Here is a 15,031-nt window from a genome sequence, read left to right as displayed (position 1 = left end):
AATGGTAAAGGGAAGAACAAAAAGACAGGACAAAGCAGTCTATCACGATGTACGACTAACAATTCAGATTTCAGATTATACCCAAAAAATTGGCAGGTATTTTGTTTTATTTGTTACCCTCCATTCAGAAGCGCATTTGAGATATAATTAATGACAAATATGAAGCATTAACAAAGAAATTCAAGTTATAATCCCTTTCCTCAAAGTCCTATCTACAAAATTGTCCTTCGAATTCAACAACACCGATTAGACAGTATATAAAAATAATCACAAGCAATTAAATTTGCTTCTTAGTCTTGGTTAAGGACAAAAATGAAGAGAACAAACATCTTTCTGTATGTACGAGTGGATCATAAAGCCTATGTTCTGTTTGAAGCAGTGCAGATAAAAAACACATTAAGGGTATCACTGACAGCAGGTACGGTAATTTGACGACTACTGCCGTTGTGATATGTGGTAAAATATGGAAGATTTGTTTTGTGAAGGCTCGTGAGGTGGTTCTTGATAATTGTCAGGATAATTGTTATCTTAAAATGTATAATGTGAGAGGTTTAATTTAATCTCTAAATCATACTATGTGAGACTCTTAACACTAATAATAGAAGGTTTCATATGGACTAAAAGTAATCTCATATTAAAATATATAAGTGAGATGATTTTTCTTTACTGTTTGTAAATTGTTGGTCCTGCATGCATCCCTAGAATAGTGGCTTTTACATTTATCCGATGCTTTTGTATTCTTTTTTGTTCCCACTGGTAGTTTTGTTTTTTTTTTAATCTTTCTATTTATTATTGGAAAATAATTCTGATTAATCAAGAGTTGAATTGAGAGATAAATAAAATTTGACTAAAAATTATTTTCATCATGAATCAAATTTAAATATTATTTAAATGATTTATTCTTAATTTCAATAAATACTAATATTAATGAATCTTTTTGTTTTGCTGAGGAAAAATAATAATAGATAAGCTTAAGAAATAAGAAGGATAAATTTTATTACATTTTGCATATAAAAGATAATTTAGTATAGATAAGAATATAAATTATAAAAAATAACAAAATATTTCTTATATAAGTGATAAGTGATGAGAATAATAATAATTAGTAATATTAATAATGATAGTTAAGCCCGATAAAGATGGTAATAACGATACTAACAATAACATTTGTAATAATGTGATGGTAGTAATAAATTAGTAATGATTATAATAATAATAATGACAAAAACCATAATAACCAAGGATAGAATTTGAACTTCATTTTCCAGGGCCTAAAAAGCACGGTTTAATGAAGAGAATTTAAAATTTCACATACATAATATATAAAAATTTAATATATAACTAATAATTTAATATAAAAAATACATATACAAACGTACTGAGTAAGAAAAATGAGAAAACAAATAGAATAGATTTTTTTTTTATGTTTTTACGACTGTATAGTGTGTAGAGTTATTTTACTGTAATTTAAACAATCTTAGAAAATTGGAGTTGACAATGGTCATGTACCCCTTCTCTCTGCTCCTGATAATAGTTAGTGATGGAAAGTGGAAACTGATGGTAATGATGCAGTGATGCTAATAATGATAATAATGGTGGTAGAAGTGATCATAATATATAATGTGGTAGAAGAGGGGGTGATCGTACGTAGTTATATCCTTAAGCAGACAAGCACAGATTGAATATTGCTATAGTAGGTGCATTCTAATTGTCAGTATACGATCCATCCCCATTTTCAAATATATTTTTCTTCTTGTTTTCCATATTTAAGAATCACCTGAAATCTTGACGAAGATATTTCTAAACTTCTCAACATATAACTATGAATTTCATATGATCTGGAAGGATTCTTTAACTGCACATATTTATTAATTTTCAACGCGCACGTATTTCATTATCATAGCTAGAAATTGTTAAATCTAGTCCTAGTTGCGTTCGTGTGGCTTCATTACTTTCTATCTTCAGATATATATATTCTCTAATTGAAACAAAATCTGATCAAAGATTTGTAGTTTAGTACAGACAAACGGAGACTAAATATGAAATTTTCATTGCACGATGTTTGAAACTATCATCAGTTTACCAAAAAGAAAAATGATACATATAGACTAAAGATTAAGATTCCTTTAGATGCGAGATACAAGTTTCCACACAGAAGCTTAATTAGATTTATAATTCAATATCTAACGTTGCCAGTCTGTGAAAACAGTTGGGTTGAAGCAATACATTTATATGAAAAGTGTTATTAGTAATCTTTTATAGATATGGATTGTAAAATAAAGTACTAGTATAAATTTTTTTGTATGTTTAATTATAAATTTAAGGCCTATGCTAACGAGTATCATAAGCATATTAGTTAAAATTTTGATAAATAGTTTGTTATTAAAGATTACGATTAAATTGTTTTGGAGAAGTTTTTTATGATTGATCTTTTATGAAAAAAATTCACTTTTAGTTCATTAGTTAGGATAAGGATTAATTATAACATTTCTCCTAAATTTCTAAATAAAATATTCGTACTATATTGTGCAAAGCTATCAATAATGAGGCAAGTTCGCTTGCATCTTCTGTAATTCCAAAATGTCGCGATGATCATTGGAAGATGGTCAAATTCTTAAGTTAGAACTAAAATATAAACAACCTCAATTTAATCTTTATATCAAAATTTAAATATGTAGTTACATTAAATATTTTAAAAAATTATTATATAACTCTATTCGTTTAAAATAAAATTACCTCATAAATTAATCATTGTACTAAGAATCAATGCAAAAAGTATTTTTTATATCAATTTATCAACTCATTTAGCTTGTGGATGTCCGTTGCAACTTTTGATATTCTTGGCAAAATAAAAATTTAAACCAGTTGTACTAAGAACATGATATAAATAATACTTTTTTGATAAATTCTTGGTAAAATTTCTAATAAGAATTTTTAGATCAATTGCACTAAAATATGATTCAGAAAGTCCTTTTAGATCAAATTTTAGTGTAATCAATCCCAAAAATCTAATATAAGTTTTATGATATTAGTAATGTGGATGCTCATATTTTTTGTTCTCACTTCAATTTCATCAAACTCTCTTTCTTTGTGTTTGACGAATCAAAGAGGCTTCAAGAAAAATATTTTTAAGTTTACATTGAAGACGTATGCTTAATGTTATCGATCTTCCTCTTGTATAAATATGACTCTAGTCTTTATTTTCTCTTTATACATCTTTTCATTTTTATTTTTCTATAAAGTTCTTTTTTCTCAATATGTGTATCTTTCAAACCTTAGTCTCATAGGCTGTTATTATACATGAGTTAATATTCTCTCGATAATAACTTATGACTTGATATTCAAATTAAACCGTGATGATATCCTTTTTTATTTTAAACCTTAATCTTGTTATCTCTATCATAATAAATGACATATGTGTGTTTTATTCAAAGGTTTCAAATATTATCGTTAACTCGCTTAAGATATCATTGTTTTCTACAATAATAAAGACATCATGAATCTTATTTATCATTAACTTAGTGCAATTGATGCACGAAGTATTGTAAAAAAATTTCAAAAGTTAGAAAGAATATGATATTTTTTAATGCTTTTTATTTTATTTTGTTTTAGTCCTTTTAATTTTTTCTTAATTTAGATATTTTTTATTTTAGCCCTTATATTTTTTTATTTCACTTTAATTATTGCCCCTAATCGTTGACAAAAAAGTGATAAAATCGAGTTGGATTTTTGTTAATCATGAGAATAAAAAATTATAATTCTTAAAGCAAGAGTGCAAGACCTCTATAAATAATATAGGTAGGTTAATGAAGCCATAATTATTTTCATGGTTAATCAATTACTATACACGTATTTACTTTGATCAGTGGCAGACGCCAAACCTTGAAATGGAACAAATTAGCAGTGTCATCAAGGTTGACATTAAAGCAATTACGGACCTCACTTATCACGTGAATTTGTTCATTCAATGTCATCAAGGTTGACATTAAAGCAATTACGGACCTCACTTATCACGTGAATTTGTTCATTCAATTTCAGTTTGTCTTTATTCACCCGTAAATTAATAAAAAGCAACATATTACTAGTAATAATCAATCATCCAAACGGATATCGCGTACAGTGTGTCGGTTTCTTCACTGATACCTTACAGATTATTTAATTCTAGGTAGTAAGACAATTGATACTCGTATTGGCCTTTTGACTGTAAACCGTGTTACTGATATCTCTTTATTAGTTAAAATTGTTGAAAATTATAAAATTATGAATGAAATTTTTTAAATAAAAAATTAATTTATATAATATATAATTTTTAATAAATTTTAACTAATACAGTAACAAAGAGTGTATTCAATAAAATATATTAGAAGGTGTGTTACATTTCTCAACCTTTGGATAAAAATATTCAGAAATATTACTCCCACAAATATGTTTATAATTTTTGTAATTTAAAATATGGATATAACAAGATAAGATGAGTAATATAATAAAGAAAAATAAAAATATGAAGAGAAATAAGAAGATGAATAATTTAACAAAGAGCAGTACACAATGATGTCATAAAAATGTATTGTTAATATATTATTCAAAAAAATTAAGTCCTAAATTTGTTTACAAAAGGGAGAGGTTTAAAAATGATATTCTACTTGTAAATTTAGCTTCAGCCTCAAATTTTAGGACCAATAAAACCCCCTCAAATTTTAGGTAATAATTAAAAAATGGCGTAATGTGGTGGAGCATCAAATTAGATGCTAACTTTTTAAATATTATTGAATTTTATTTTTTATTTATTTAATTTAATAATTGCAAAAAAATATTTTTTTACTTCGCTACTTTTTTATTTATTTATATCACTATCACCTGAATCCCAAAACTCCTTAAGATATGTTAAAATAAATTAATAGAAGGTACTATTAATAACAAAAAATCAAGGTTTTTCGGTTAATTAATTTATCGCAAACCTTTCGTGTAACACGATGCATATTACCTAATATATGCTAGAAATTATATAAACTATCGATGATGTATATTTGCTCACGACAAGAGACTAAAAAGTTGGTCTAATAATGCAGGTTCAACTTGGTCACAAACTCTCAATATTTATTTGGATTAATGATTTTTCACAAATTTTATACAATTTCATGACAACTATATTTATTTATTTACGTTTTGTCTATTCTCGATTTTCTTTCTACTGCAAACAACGCAAAATCTGATTTAAAAAATTCCGTGCAAGCATATTTCTTCGGTCTTGCTTACTTATATATATATATATATATATATATATATATATATATATATATATATATATATATATATATATATATATATATATATACTTTTTTTATTACTAGTTGTAGTTGTTGTTTTTGTTTTTTGCTTTTGTCAAACAGTTGCAATTGGTGATCTAAACCAAATGTCACAGTGTTGTCATTAATTCAACCTTTTTTTTTTTGTAGAAAAGAAACTGGATTTAACTTTACTATTAAATTTATAGTCCACTACCAATATCTAGTACTTTTCGTTGAAACGAAGCCAACTAGGAAAAGTTAGAAATTTAGACAAGGGAAGTGAAATGAAGATAGAATAAAAAATGAAAGGAAAGGAGATAAGAAGAGAAAAAATGGAAAATGAGTAATTGTTTAGTGATTAAGTGAAAAGGAAAAGAGAGAGAAAAGGTAAGGAAAGAAAGAAGTATATTTATAAAATATCATAAATATTTTTATGTAAAAAGTGATATGTTAAAGTTAATAAAAACATAAAAAATATATCATCAAAATTTAAGATAAATTTAAATATTTATTTAATCTATGAAATAAAACAAAAGTAAGGTATATGTGAAAAGAATATTTCCTTAATTTTTTTTATAGTGAATCACCCCACTATATAATAAAAAGAAAAAAATTAACAGGAAAAACATTCAATAAAAATCAAGATAAATTTAAAAATGTTAAGATATTTTAAAATTATATTTTTTCTTTGAAATTAAAGTTTTATTTTTTTATAAAATAATAACTAAAGGATTGCTAATAATATACTTTTTAACACACTTGTCCCAATAAAAATTTATCATTGATTAAAATTTGTTGAATATTATAAAATCATTGAGAGAACTATTAAATAAGATATGAAATTCATATTTTTTTTTTATAAATTTTAACTAATAAGTGATAATGTGTTTCAATAGAGTAGTGTGTTGTTAGTATTTATCATTTTTTATTTTTGTTTTTGTTGTAATTATAAATAATAATATTATAATAAAAGAGTGTTAAAAATACATCATTTAAGGCATTGCTTCAAACTTACTCAAAAGGTGTGTCTGAGAGGGAGTTTCCACAATATTAAGACAAAGGTAAATAATCAATAAATTATTGAGTTGAGTGATACTGAATTGAATTTCTTTAAATAAGGTCTTAGGTGTGAGTTTTATGAATAAAAAAAAATTAAGAAGAAATAGTCTCACTAAAAATGATCCATATTTATTGAGATATGATTAATTATCAATATTTTTATATTAAAAAAATAAGACAAAGGTAAAGGGGGAGAACATACACCTTTTAAGTTTAGCCGCTAAATTGCTGAGTAATAACAGTAGTGTAAAAGAAAATACGCATTTGAGATTCGTCAATAGGCTTACGCGATCCTGCAGCAATTCTTGTTTGAAAGTGATATACACTAAAAAACAACGTGTAAGCATATACAATCGAAACTTCTGAAAGAGGACGAGTTAATAAAAATATACAAGTTACTATTTTTTGTTGGATGAAATATAAATAAATGCGTTAATCAATAATCATAGTAGCTAGAAAACAGAAGTATTGGTCGATGTTTAAAAAATAATAGGCATAATTGACGAAAGGCATGGTGATATTATATTTGATTTGAGAGTGGGAGCTGCATTTTCCAGTTTGATGGGAGTGGGAACGAGCTAAGGATAATAGGATATGCGACAATTATCACTGTCAGCATCAACCACAACGGGTCAATGGCCATCTGCACCTTCAACTTGTTTTGTGTTTATATTATTTATGTTTATGATTAGCGTCTTTGTCGGAGTTTTACAGTAATTAAATACAATAGTAGTAAATGAAGCGCTGTCGCCTATTAGCAACTCTTTCAAAGGAAAACTTGCACAAATTATTTGGTTGGGTGAAAATAAAATTTAAATTACAATGTTTTTCTTATTTAATTAAAGAGAAAGTGAAAGGGGAAAAATTGAAGAAAAGAATAATAATAATAATAAACATCATTGCATGAACTTCTACGACAAAGTATCAGGAATCTTCATAACAAGATTTGAGCTGAAAGCGTATTCATATATATGATTATTTGAGAAAGATACCTCATACCACCGATCCAACAAATTTTTGAGCCTTGATTAGCAGAAAATGATGGACGTGCTAAAATGTTCCAAAAAGAGGCATATATATGATCTAAAGAATACCCAAGAACCCCTAGTTTGACCAGACGTTTGTGAGTGAAGACAGGGATTAGCCGCATTCAAAAGTCACCAACTGACTCGGAAAGAAAGAAAATGAAACATTTTCACACGTGCTCCTATTGACCCGGGTATGAAGCGTGTATGGTGATTGGTGACCCTATATATATAAAACGTTGCCAACATTGTTCCTCTCATCTCCAAAGTTTACAAAATTAATCTCTCTCTTCAATCTTCATCCTCTCGATCCGTCTTCTAATTTTCCAGTCAAGGTAGCCTATTTTCTTCTCAATCTCCTTTCCATCCAGGTGTTTGTGTTCTCTTCATTAATTACCATGTCCCATTATTTATATATGATCTCCTCACCCCAAAGTTAACAAATAGAGGCTTTCAAATAAGTAGTAATTTCACTCTAGTTTATATTTTTTCTTTTTAGTTCTTGTTTTCAGTATGAACTTCACCAGTTGTTTTGGGCATTTTATCGATTAAAGTTTAATTTACTAGTCCTCTCATGCATATGCACATTGTGTTTAGTTCCCCATTTAACTATTTGGAAATCTCGTTTCTCAATCCCTCAATTCATTAGGTGCTCCCCATCTGAAATAATTAATTAATGTCTTGCTTGACTCTCTCTTTCAGTGCCCTACACTACATCACATCAAATTAGTAGTAATTTCAAGAAAGATCATGGAAATTGCGTACAACTACTACTTGCCTGAACTTGTAAGCATGCATACTGATCACAGCTAATCATTAGCTTTTAAGCAAATTATTTAGGCTCAGAAATTAATAATCTTAATCTGACTTTTTAGCAGGGAATTGAGGATCCAACCTTCTTTGATCAATACCAGATGGATTCATTTGCTTGTCCACTTGATGACTTTGACTTTGAGTCTTTCTCCGGTTCCCCAGAGAGCAACTCCTCATATCATTTCAACTCCGAAAGCACACCAAATTGTTTCCCAGCTGAAAGTCATGATCAGTCTTTTACCCCTGCAAGACCAACCAAGAGGCTCAAGAACACTTGTGCCAGTGACTTCATTTCCCACAAGGTTTCTGCTTTTTCATCCTCCCAACTTATTTCCTTTGGGCACTTCAATGCCCCGTCACCATCACATGCTTCCCAGCAATTTCAAAACCTGGACTTCGATGAGAAAGCGTCTAGTGAGAACATGGATTTTGCAGCTTTCGTTTCTCAGGGTTCGTATGAGGACAAAAGTTTCCTAAGTTCTGATAATAGAACGAACCAGGTTGGCATAACCACTAGGAACCCAATCCAAGCTCAAGAGCACATAATAGCTGAAAGAAAACGAAGGGAAAATCTCAGCAAGAGGTTCATCGCTCTTTCCGCCATCCTCCCTGGCCTCAAGAAGGTACTGATCTCACGTTGACAATTGCTTCTTTTTCATTTTTATCTAGAAAATGTTTAGGTGCGTTAAGTGTGAAGACTCACCAAGGCACGACATATCCTTAGTTCAACTTTTTTTTTTTTTTTTGTTGCATATCAATTGCTATGTTAATCTCACTTTCCATGCATGATGCACCTCCATTCAAACTACAGTTACAATTTATATATATGATCAAGCACACGCTTAAAGACTTAACCTAAGTTAAACCAACTATATATGACTAAATGTTGAACTAACTTATATATATGATTGCATGCACAGATGGACAAGGCTTCTGTGTTGGGAGATGCTGTCAAGTATGTGAAACAACTACAAGAACGTGTGCAAACTCTGGAGGAGCAAGCAGCGAAGAGAACACTTGGATCGGGAGTGCTGGTGAAAAGATCTATTATCTTCGCTGATGATGAAACTTCTGACAGCCACTGTGAGCATTCACTCCCCGAAGTCGAAGTCAGGGTTTCTGGGAAAGACGTACTCATCAGAACTCAATGCGACAAACACAGTGGACATGCTGCAATGATACTCAGCGAATTAGAAAAGCTTTACTTCATTGTCCAGAGTAGCAGCTTTTTGCCCTTCGGCAATAGCAAAACTGATGTCACTATTATTGCTCAGGTAAATAATTGAATGTGTGGTAGTTATTAATAATACTCATGCAAGTATGTAGCTATTAGTTAGTTAAATTGAATTTGATGGCCGAATTTCTTTTCTCTGCTACTTAATTTCTCACCAACGTAGTATATGTGTTTTCTTGCAGATGAACAAGGAAAACTGCATGACAGCAAAGGATCTCCTAGGAAGGTTGCGACAGGCTTTGGTCGGGCATAACTAGTTCAAGGAATTTATGTCTATGATGTGCATGATTACAAGAATAAGTTTAGTCAATAATGATTTTTATCGCAGTGCTTTATTTTTCCTTTTTCGTCCATGATGTGGATTCTGGAGTTACATATCAAGGGCCTGCGAGTATCTGTTTACATAGGACTTACATGGAGTTGTTCATTCTGCTGTGAGGTGTGGGGAGTTTCAACAGAAACAACACATGATGCCAAAGTGTTTTTTTTCTGTTGCTTTTTGCGTAGTTGATTGGTCGGCTATGTTGCCCTACACCAGAATAGCATTTTCAAATCTCAGTAGTTTTTTTCCCTCTCATTAAGAAGGATTTTTGAGAGGCTTTGACTTATAGATCACCTCTTTCTTCTCTGTTTCCCTGTTGTGAAAAAGGGTTCCGGTTTGATAGAGGCTAAATGCCGAGCACTTATTTAAATTTGTTTCTCTTGTCGTTTTGTGTTCTCTTACTTCTCTATAAAATTCTTCTGGTTGTAATAGCGACAAGTTGATTTTTTTTTTCTTTTTTAAAATATATATTGTATGGTTTGGTTGCAGATCTTTTTATTTGGGTCAAGGTATATATCTTGCTTAGAATATTCATTCATGTATATATTGTGTGAAAAATGATGGGTGTGTACCCAAATGCACAGTTAGAAAGATGAAAAAAAAAAAAGAGAGAGAGAAGCATGTACGTTGGTCTAGCGGTAATAGGTTTAAATAGTTTGTATAAAGTATTAGATTTTAAATTTTATTATTGTTATTTAACATAAAAAAGATAATAATAATAATAATGATAATAATAATAATAATAAATAATGTTAATTATGTGTACGGAGTGGAGAAATATTTACATATTATTAATAGAGTAAATTATATTAACACTCCATGAAGCTTTTTCATATTGCACACAATATTTTTTTTCTTATTTCTACACTAGTTGTTTGAAAAATATTCAATGGTACTCTTATCTATTACACTATTTTTCTTAATTGTTTGAAAACATTACATAATATACTTCAGGTTGTTCTTACTAATATTTTTTTTGTAAGCTCTTACTAATATTATTTGAGTAATGATTTTTTTAACACTTCAACTTATTTAATAGTTAAGTTTGGTGCTTGCTGTCGTAGGCAAATTGGCGAATCATGGGTCCATGTGAGATAAATCTGACAATTGCAATTTAATACTGGAAACCACTTGGCCCCATCACAGATCATGCGATCTCATTGCTAATCTGGTAATCATTTAAATATTCACATACCTTTCTTCCTTCTAGAGCAATGTTTAACTATTTTATATTATTATTAGTTCGATCATAATACTTCACATTATTATATTATTATAGTTAATTCATAAATCAATTTACAAATTTCTTGGCCTTGTGGAGCCATGACCAATTAAAAAATAGACAATGCAAATTTTATGTCCACCTGATTACTGATTGATTTTGTTACAGGATGTTGATATATATGAAGCATTAAAGCTGCATAGTTTGGCGGTTTGCTGTTCTGGTATACCTAACAGCCAACTGTAGTAGCTGGGCTGGGCTTGCCAAAAAGAGGGGTGAAAGAACCCCATTTTAAAAATAAAAAACAATTTGGTATTTAAATTTGACCAAGGCTCTTTTAGTTATTTAAATTTGGTGAAAGAAGTATATATTTTTACTTTTAGAAAGGTTGTTCCAGAAGTAAAAAGTATACTTCCCGACCGGAAGTGTAAAAAAAAATTGTGTATTCTAGAAAGGCCTTTTTGGAATAAAGTTAAGTTTTGTATCTCATTTTCATTTTCTACTTTGTCTGTGTTTTTCTTTTCTTTTTTTTGCATAAGGGTCATATCGTGATGATGTTGGGTAGTTGTGCCAGCAATGTTTGGGTTCACAGTGGCATGGTGTTTGGGTTGACAGTGATATTGGGTGGAGGTGGGACTTGCTTGGTAGAGATAGGGGTATTTGTGTCCGTTCACATCTTTTGGGAGGTGCAGGAAACAAAAAGAGAGGTACAGAAAGCATTTGCCTAACACAAACTGGCTCAGTCCACTAGCATAAGAGGTGTCCGTTGGTATATTGAATTGGACTAATTGTGTGTGTGTGAGAGAAAATTCCAATTCAACTTTTTTATCAACCAATCAGTTTGCTTTCTAAATGAACATAATTTAAACTTTAGTAGAAAAATGAACAAGTACATATGAAATAAAATAGGATTTAACTGTTGCCTCAAAATAAATAAAAACTGAAAAAAATTTCAATTTGCTTTTTAATAAAAACACAAATTATATAATAAGTGTTAAAAAATGAAATATAAGAACAAATTTTAAGTTAATCCGAAGTTAATAATTTCATAATTATATTAATACAAATTGTAATTAAGTAATTTAGAGAATAAAAGTATAAAAGATAAAGTAAGATTACAATTTTATATTTATATATTTATATAACTACGGGTGGTATACAGATTTCTAAATAAAATTGTTTTTATTTATATGAATTTGATTTGTTTCAAATTGAATTAGTTTAAATATTTAAATTTAAAATCAAATTCAAGCCAATAAAGAATTAAAGTTTTTCCTATTTCAAATATTCTATGTGAGTTTTTTTTAAAAAAAATTATTGAACTAAATCAATTTATGAAAATCCTTATTTGAGTAAAAAAAAAAAACCTTAATATTTCCACATCCACTTTTTATACCGACCTTAGATTTTTATTTACTCATTCACATATTTTTTTTCCATCACATTACTTGTTACATTTTGTATTTCCTCTCTTTTTGCATGGGTATTTGTATTCCTTAAAAGTGTAAAATCGTCTCGCTCCTTAAGCAAACTCCAAGTATGATCAAAGGCATTTTTTTTTGTTATAAGCATATATAAATATTAGCTTAGCTTTTGAGTACCTTTAAAGATATCCCATCTCTGTTATGGACTAATTGTAAAACTCATCAACATTACCAAATTAATTCCAGTTTATCTTACCTAGTATATCCAAGCAAGAACATGGATGAACTTTGGAGAAAACTAACATCAAATTCCTTTATATCTTTCACATTCAAATAATGACATTAGAATATGTAATTTTACAAGAATAAATTCTATTAATAAAAATGTGTTGCAAAATTTTAAATACATATTTACGTGACTTTGTTTAATTGAAAATTTAACATTCCATAATCGTCGTGGCATGGGGTAGGGTAACTTCAAGTTCCTTCGTCTTCATGTGATAATTAGTTGACACTAATTCAGATGCTGAAAGATGAAAAATTTTGCAATCATGGGTGGTATATTTATGCTTATAAGTGAGAAGCAAAGTTTCAAATTCGATAAAAATGATAAAGTTGAATATTAAATAAGTACATTTCAAATTCGATAAAAATGATAAAATTGAATATTGAATAAGTAAAAAAAATTCATAAATCTAAACTTTAAGATTTTAAATTAAAATATAATATTAAATTTACTTTTAAGTGATTTGTTTAGTAATTCATGAGTACAGAAATGTTCAATTTACTGTAATTCATTACTCCTAATATAGATGCCCAAAGGCAAAATTGAAAATGGCAAAAGTTGAGACAAAAATATATAACAGGGAAGATAAAATTGAAAATGACTTGAGGTAATATAGTTTTTTTATGAAAGAACAAATCAGGCCTTGTGTCACCTTTTGCCTACCATTCTCAATCATGATCATGCACACTACTCTGCACATAAGACTTGGGCAGAAGGAATCCTAAAAAGCTTTTTAATCCCACAGATTCAGACAGGCATACAGACAGTGCCTCTCCATAAGCCTCTGGTTGCAAATTAACTAGAAAACCATTATTAACCTTGTTAGCTAATATATACTTACACTAAAACATTAGATAGACTCGTTAGTGGATTTGCCAAGTGCAAACACATAATTAGCGTATGAATAAGTTTGGTTCCAATAGATTGAGGGAATTTGCCATTAACCCATTCCCATATGTTGACGGACCACACCACTGTGATTCTCTTTGCTTTTTGTCAGATTAGACTCTGCCTCTTTAAAGACATATTAGGCATGGCAATCACACAATTATTTCTGAGGGTATGCATTATGCAAGATAGTGGGACTGTAAAACGTTAAGGAATTACTTCGCTTGCCACATGACATGATAAGCATTTAGTGCATAATTTAGCTTAAAGCTGTGAATTAAGAACGGGAAAAGGATAGACTGGACACAAATCAGGCAAGGCAATCACCGATAAGCTTGTGATTTAATTTTGTTTTTTTTCAGTATTTTATGGGATTGTTTTTTTTTTTATGAATAGGTGATTACATAATCGCTTTAATATTATAGCCTTTATTACATAACCATTTCAATATTATGCGTGGCGAGAATGCCGTAACTTATTGAAGATTAAAATAGTTTTTTTTATGAATTACATATATATATATATATATATATATATATATATATATATATATATATATATATATATTTCAGGTGGTACCAATTTCATGTTCTCTCTGCCAAAAAAATTCATGTTCTAAATTATACCAAAAATAATATATATATATATATATATATATATATATATATATATATATTTCAGGTGGTACCAATTTCATGTTCTCTCTACCAAAAAAATTCATGTTCTAAATTATACCAAAAATAATATATATATATATATATATATATATATATATATATATATATATATATATATATATATATATATATATATATATATATAAAGAACAATGGAACTGAATGGAATAAAATATATTTAATTTTTTAGTCAACTTAATAATATTGTGTTAGGATGTTTCCCTGTAAAACTTTGGGGTAGGAAGTAGGAACTAAGCAATATTGTTAGGGTCAAGTCGACCCATCTTTATGGTTTTGATATAAAAAAAAATAGATGAATATTTTGATAGTTAACAATTTTTTAATTGTACAAAAATAGTATAAGATGAACAATTTTTTAAGCAACCATTTCGAAAGGCGCTTATTAAGAGGATCAACTTAAGACGATATGACATTACTGGTGTGTTTGGTACAGTAGAAAAAGAGATTGAGGAAAGAAAAGAGTAGAAAGAGAGAAATTAAAGAGAGCGTGTTTAGTTATGGTAGTAGAGTAAAAAACCAAAAAACAATGGTGAGACTGAAAAAAAAAAGTTCCTCAATGAAAAGCGATTAGTCTGTCCTACATATTATTTTGAGTCACAGTTATTTCTTTCGTCTGAAAACAGAGACCGAAGCTTGAGGAGGATTTTATTAAAGAATATTTGAGCATGAAAAAACTTGGGGGGAAAAAAAACCTCAGGCAGTGAAGCACCTTTATTATTTCCTTTAGCTCTTAGGATTTAATCTACTAACAACTTCAAATTAATCTAGACAA

At 28.9% G+C, this 15,031-nt stretch overlaps 1 protein-coding gene across 3 annotated transcripts; it reads left to right on the top strand.

Moving 5' to 3' along the window:
* The first annotated feature begins 7,645 nt into the window (after positions 1-7,645).
* LOC114422717 (transcription factor bHLH18-like) lies at positions 7,646-10,231 on the top strand. Of its 3 annotated transcripts, none has more exons than XM_028389217.1 (5): positions 7,646-7,707; positions 8,075-8,158; positions 8,251-8,808; positions 9,106-9,459; positions 9,602-10,231. In XM_028389217.1, exons 2-5 carry the CDS (start codon positions 8,123-8,125, stop codon positions 9,674-9,676), a joined length of 1,023 nt encoding a protein of 340 aa, XP_028245018.1. In that variant the 5' UTR covers positions 7,646-7,707; positions 8,075-8,122; the 3' UTR covers positions 9,677-10,231. The 3 variants fall into 3 exon arrangements, with proteins under 3 accessions (XP_028245018.1, XP_028245010.1, XP_028245026.1); XM_028389209.1 differs by having other exon boundaries at positions 8,248-8,808; XM_028389225.1 differs by lacking the exon at positions 8,075-8,158 and having other exon boundaries at positions 7,651-7,707.
* Positions 10,232-15,031: the final 4,800 nt, after the last annotated feature.

Source organism: Glycine soja, chromosome 1 (genome assembly GCF_004193775.1).
Source record: "Glycine soja cultivar W05 chromosome 1, ASM419377v2, whole genome shotgun sequence".
Lineage (NCBI taxonomy): Eukaryota > Viridiplantae > Streptophyta > Magnoliopsida > Fabales > Fabaceae > Glycine > Glycine soja.
The sequence above is the reverse complement of the archived record's forward strand: the minus strand, read 5'-3'. Positions and strand labels throughout refer to the sequence as shown.

Bases quoted from the DNA above. Each gene is read 5' to 3' on its own strand.
- LOC114422717 (XM_028389209.1), top strand. From the start codon at position 8,123: ATGGAAATTGCGTACAACTACTACTTGCCTGAACTT. The intron at 8,159-8,247 runs GTAAGCATGCAT...CTGACTTTTTAG, and splicing joins ACTACTACTTGCCTGAACTT to CAGGGAATTGAGGATCCAAC. The intron at 9,460-9,601 runs GTAAATAATTGA...GTTTTCTTGCAG, and splicing joins ATGTCACTATTATTGCTCAG to ATGAACAAGGAAAACTGCAT.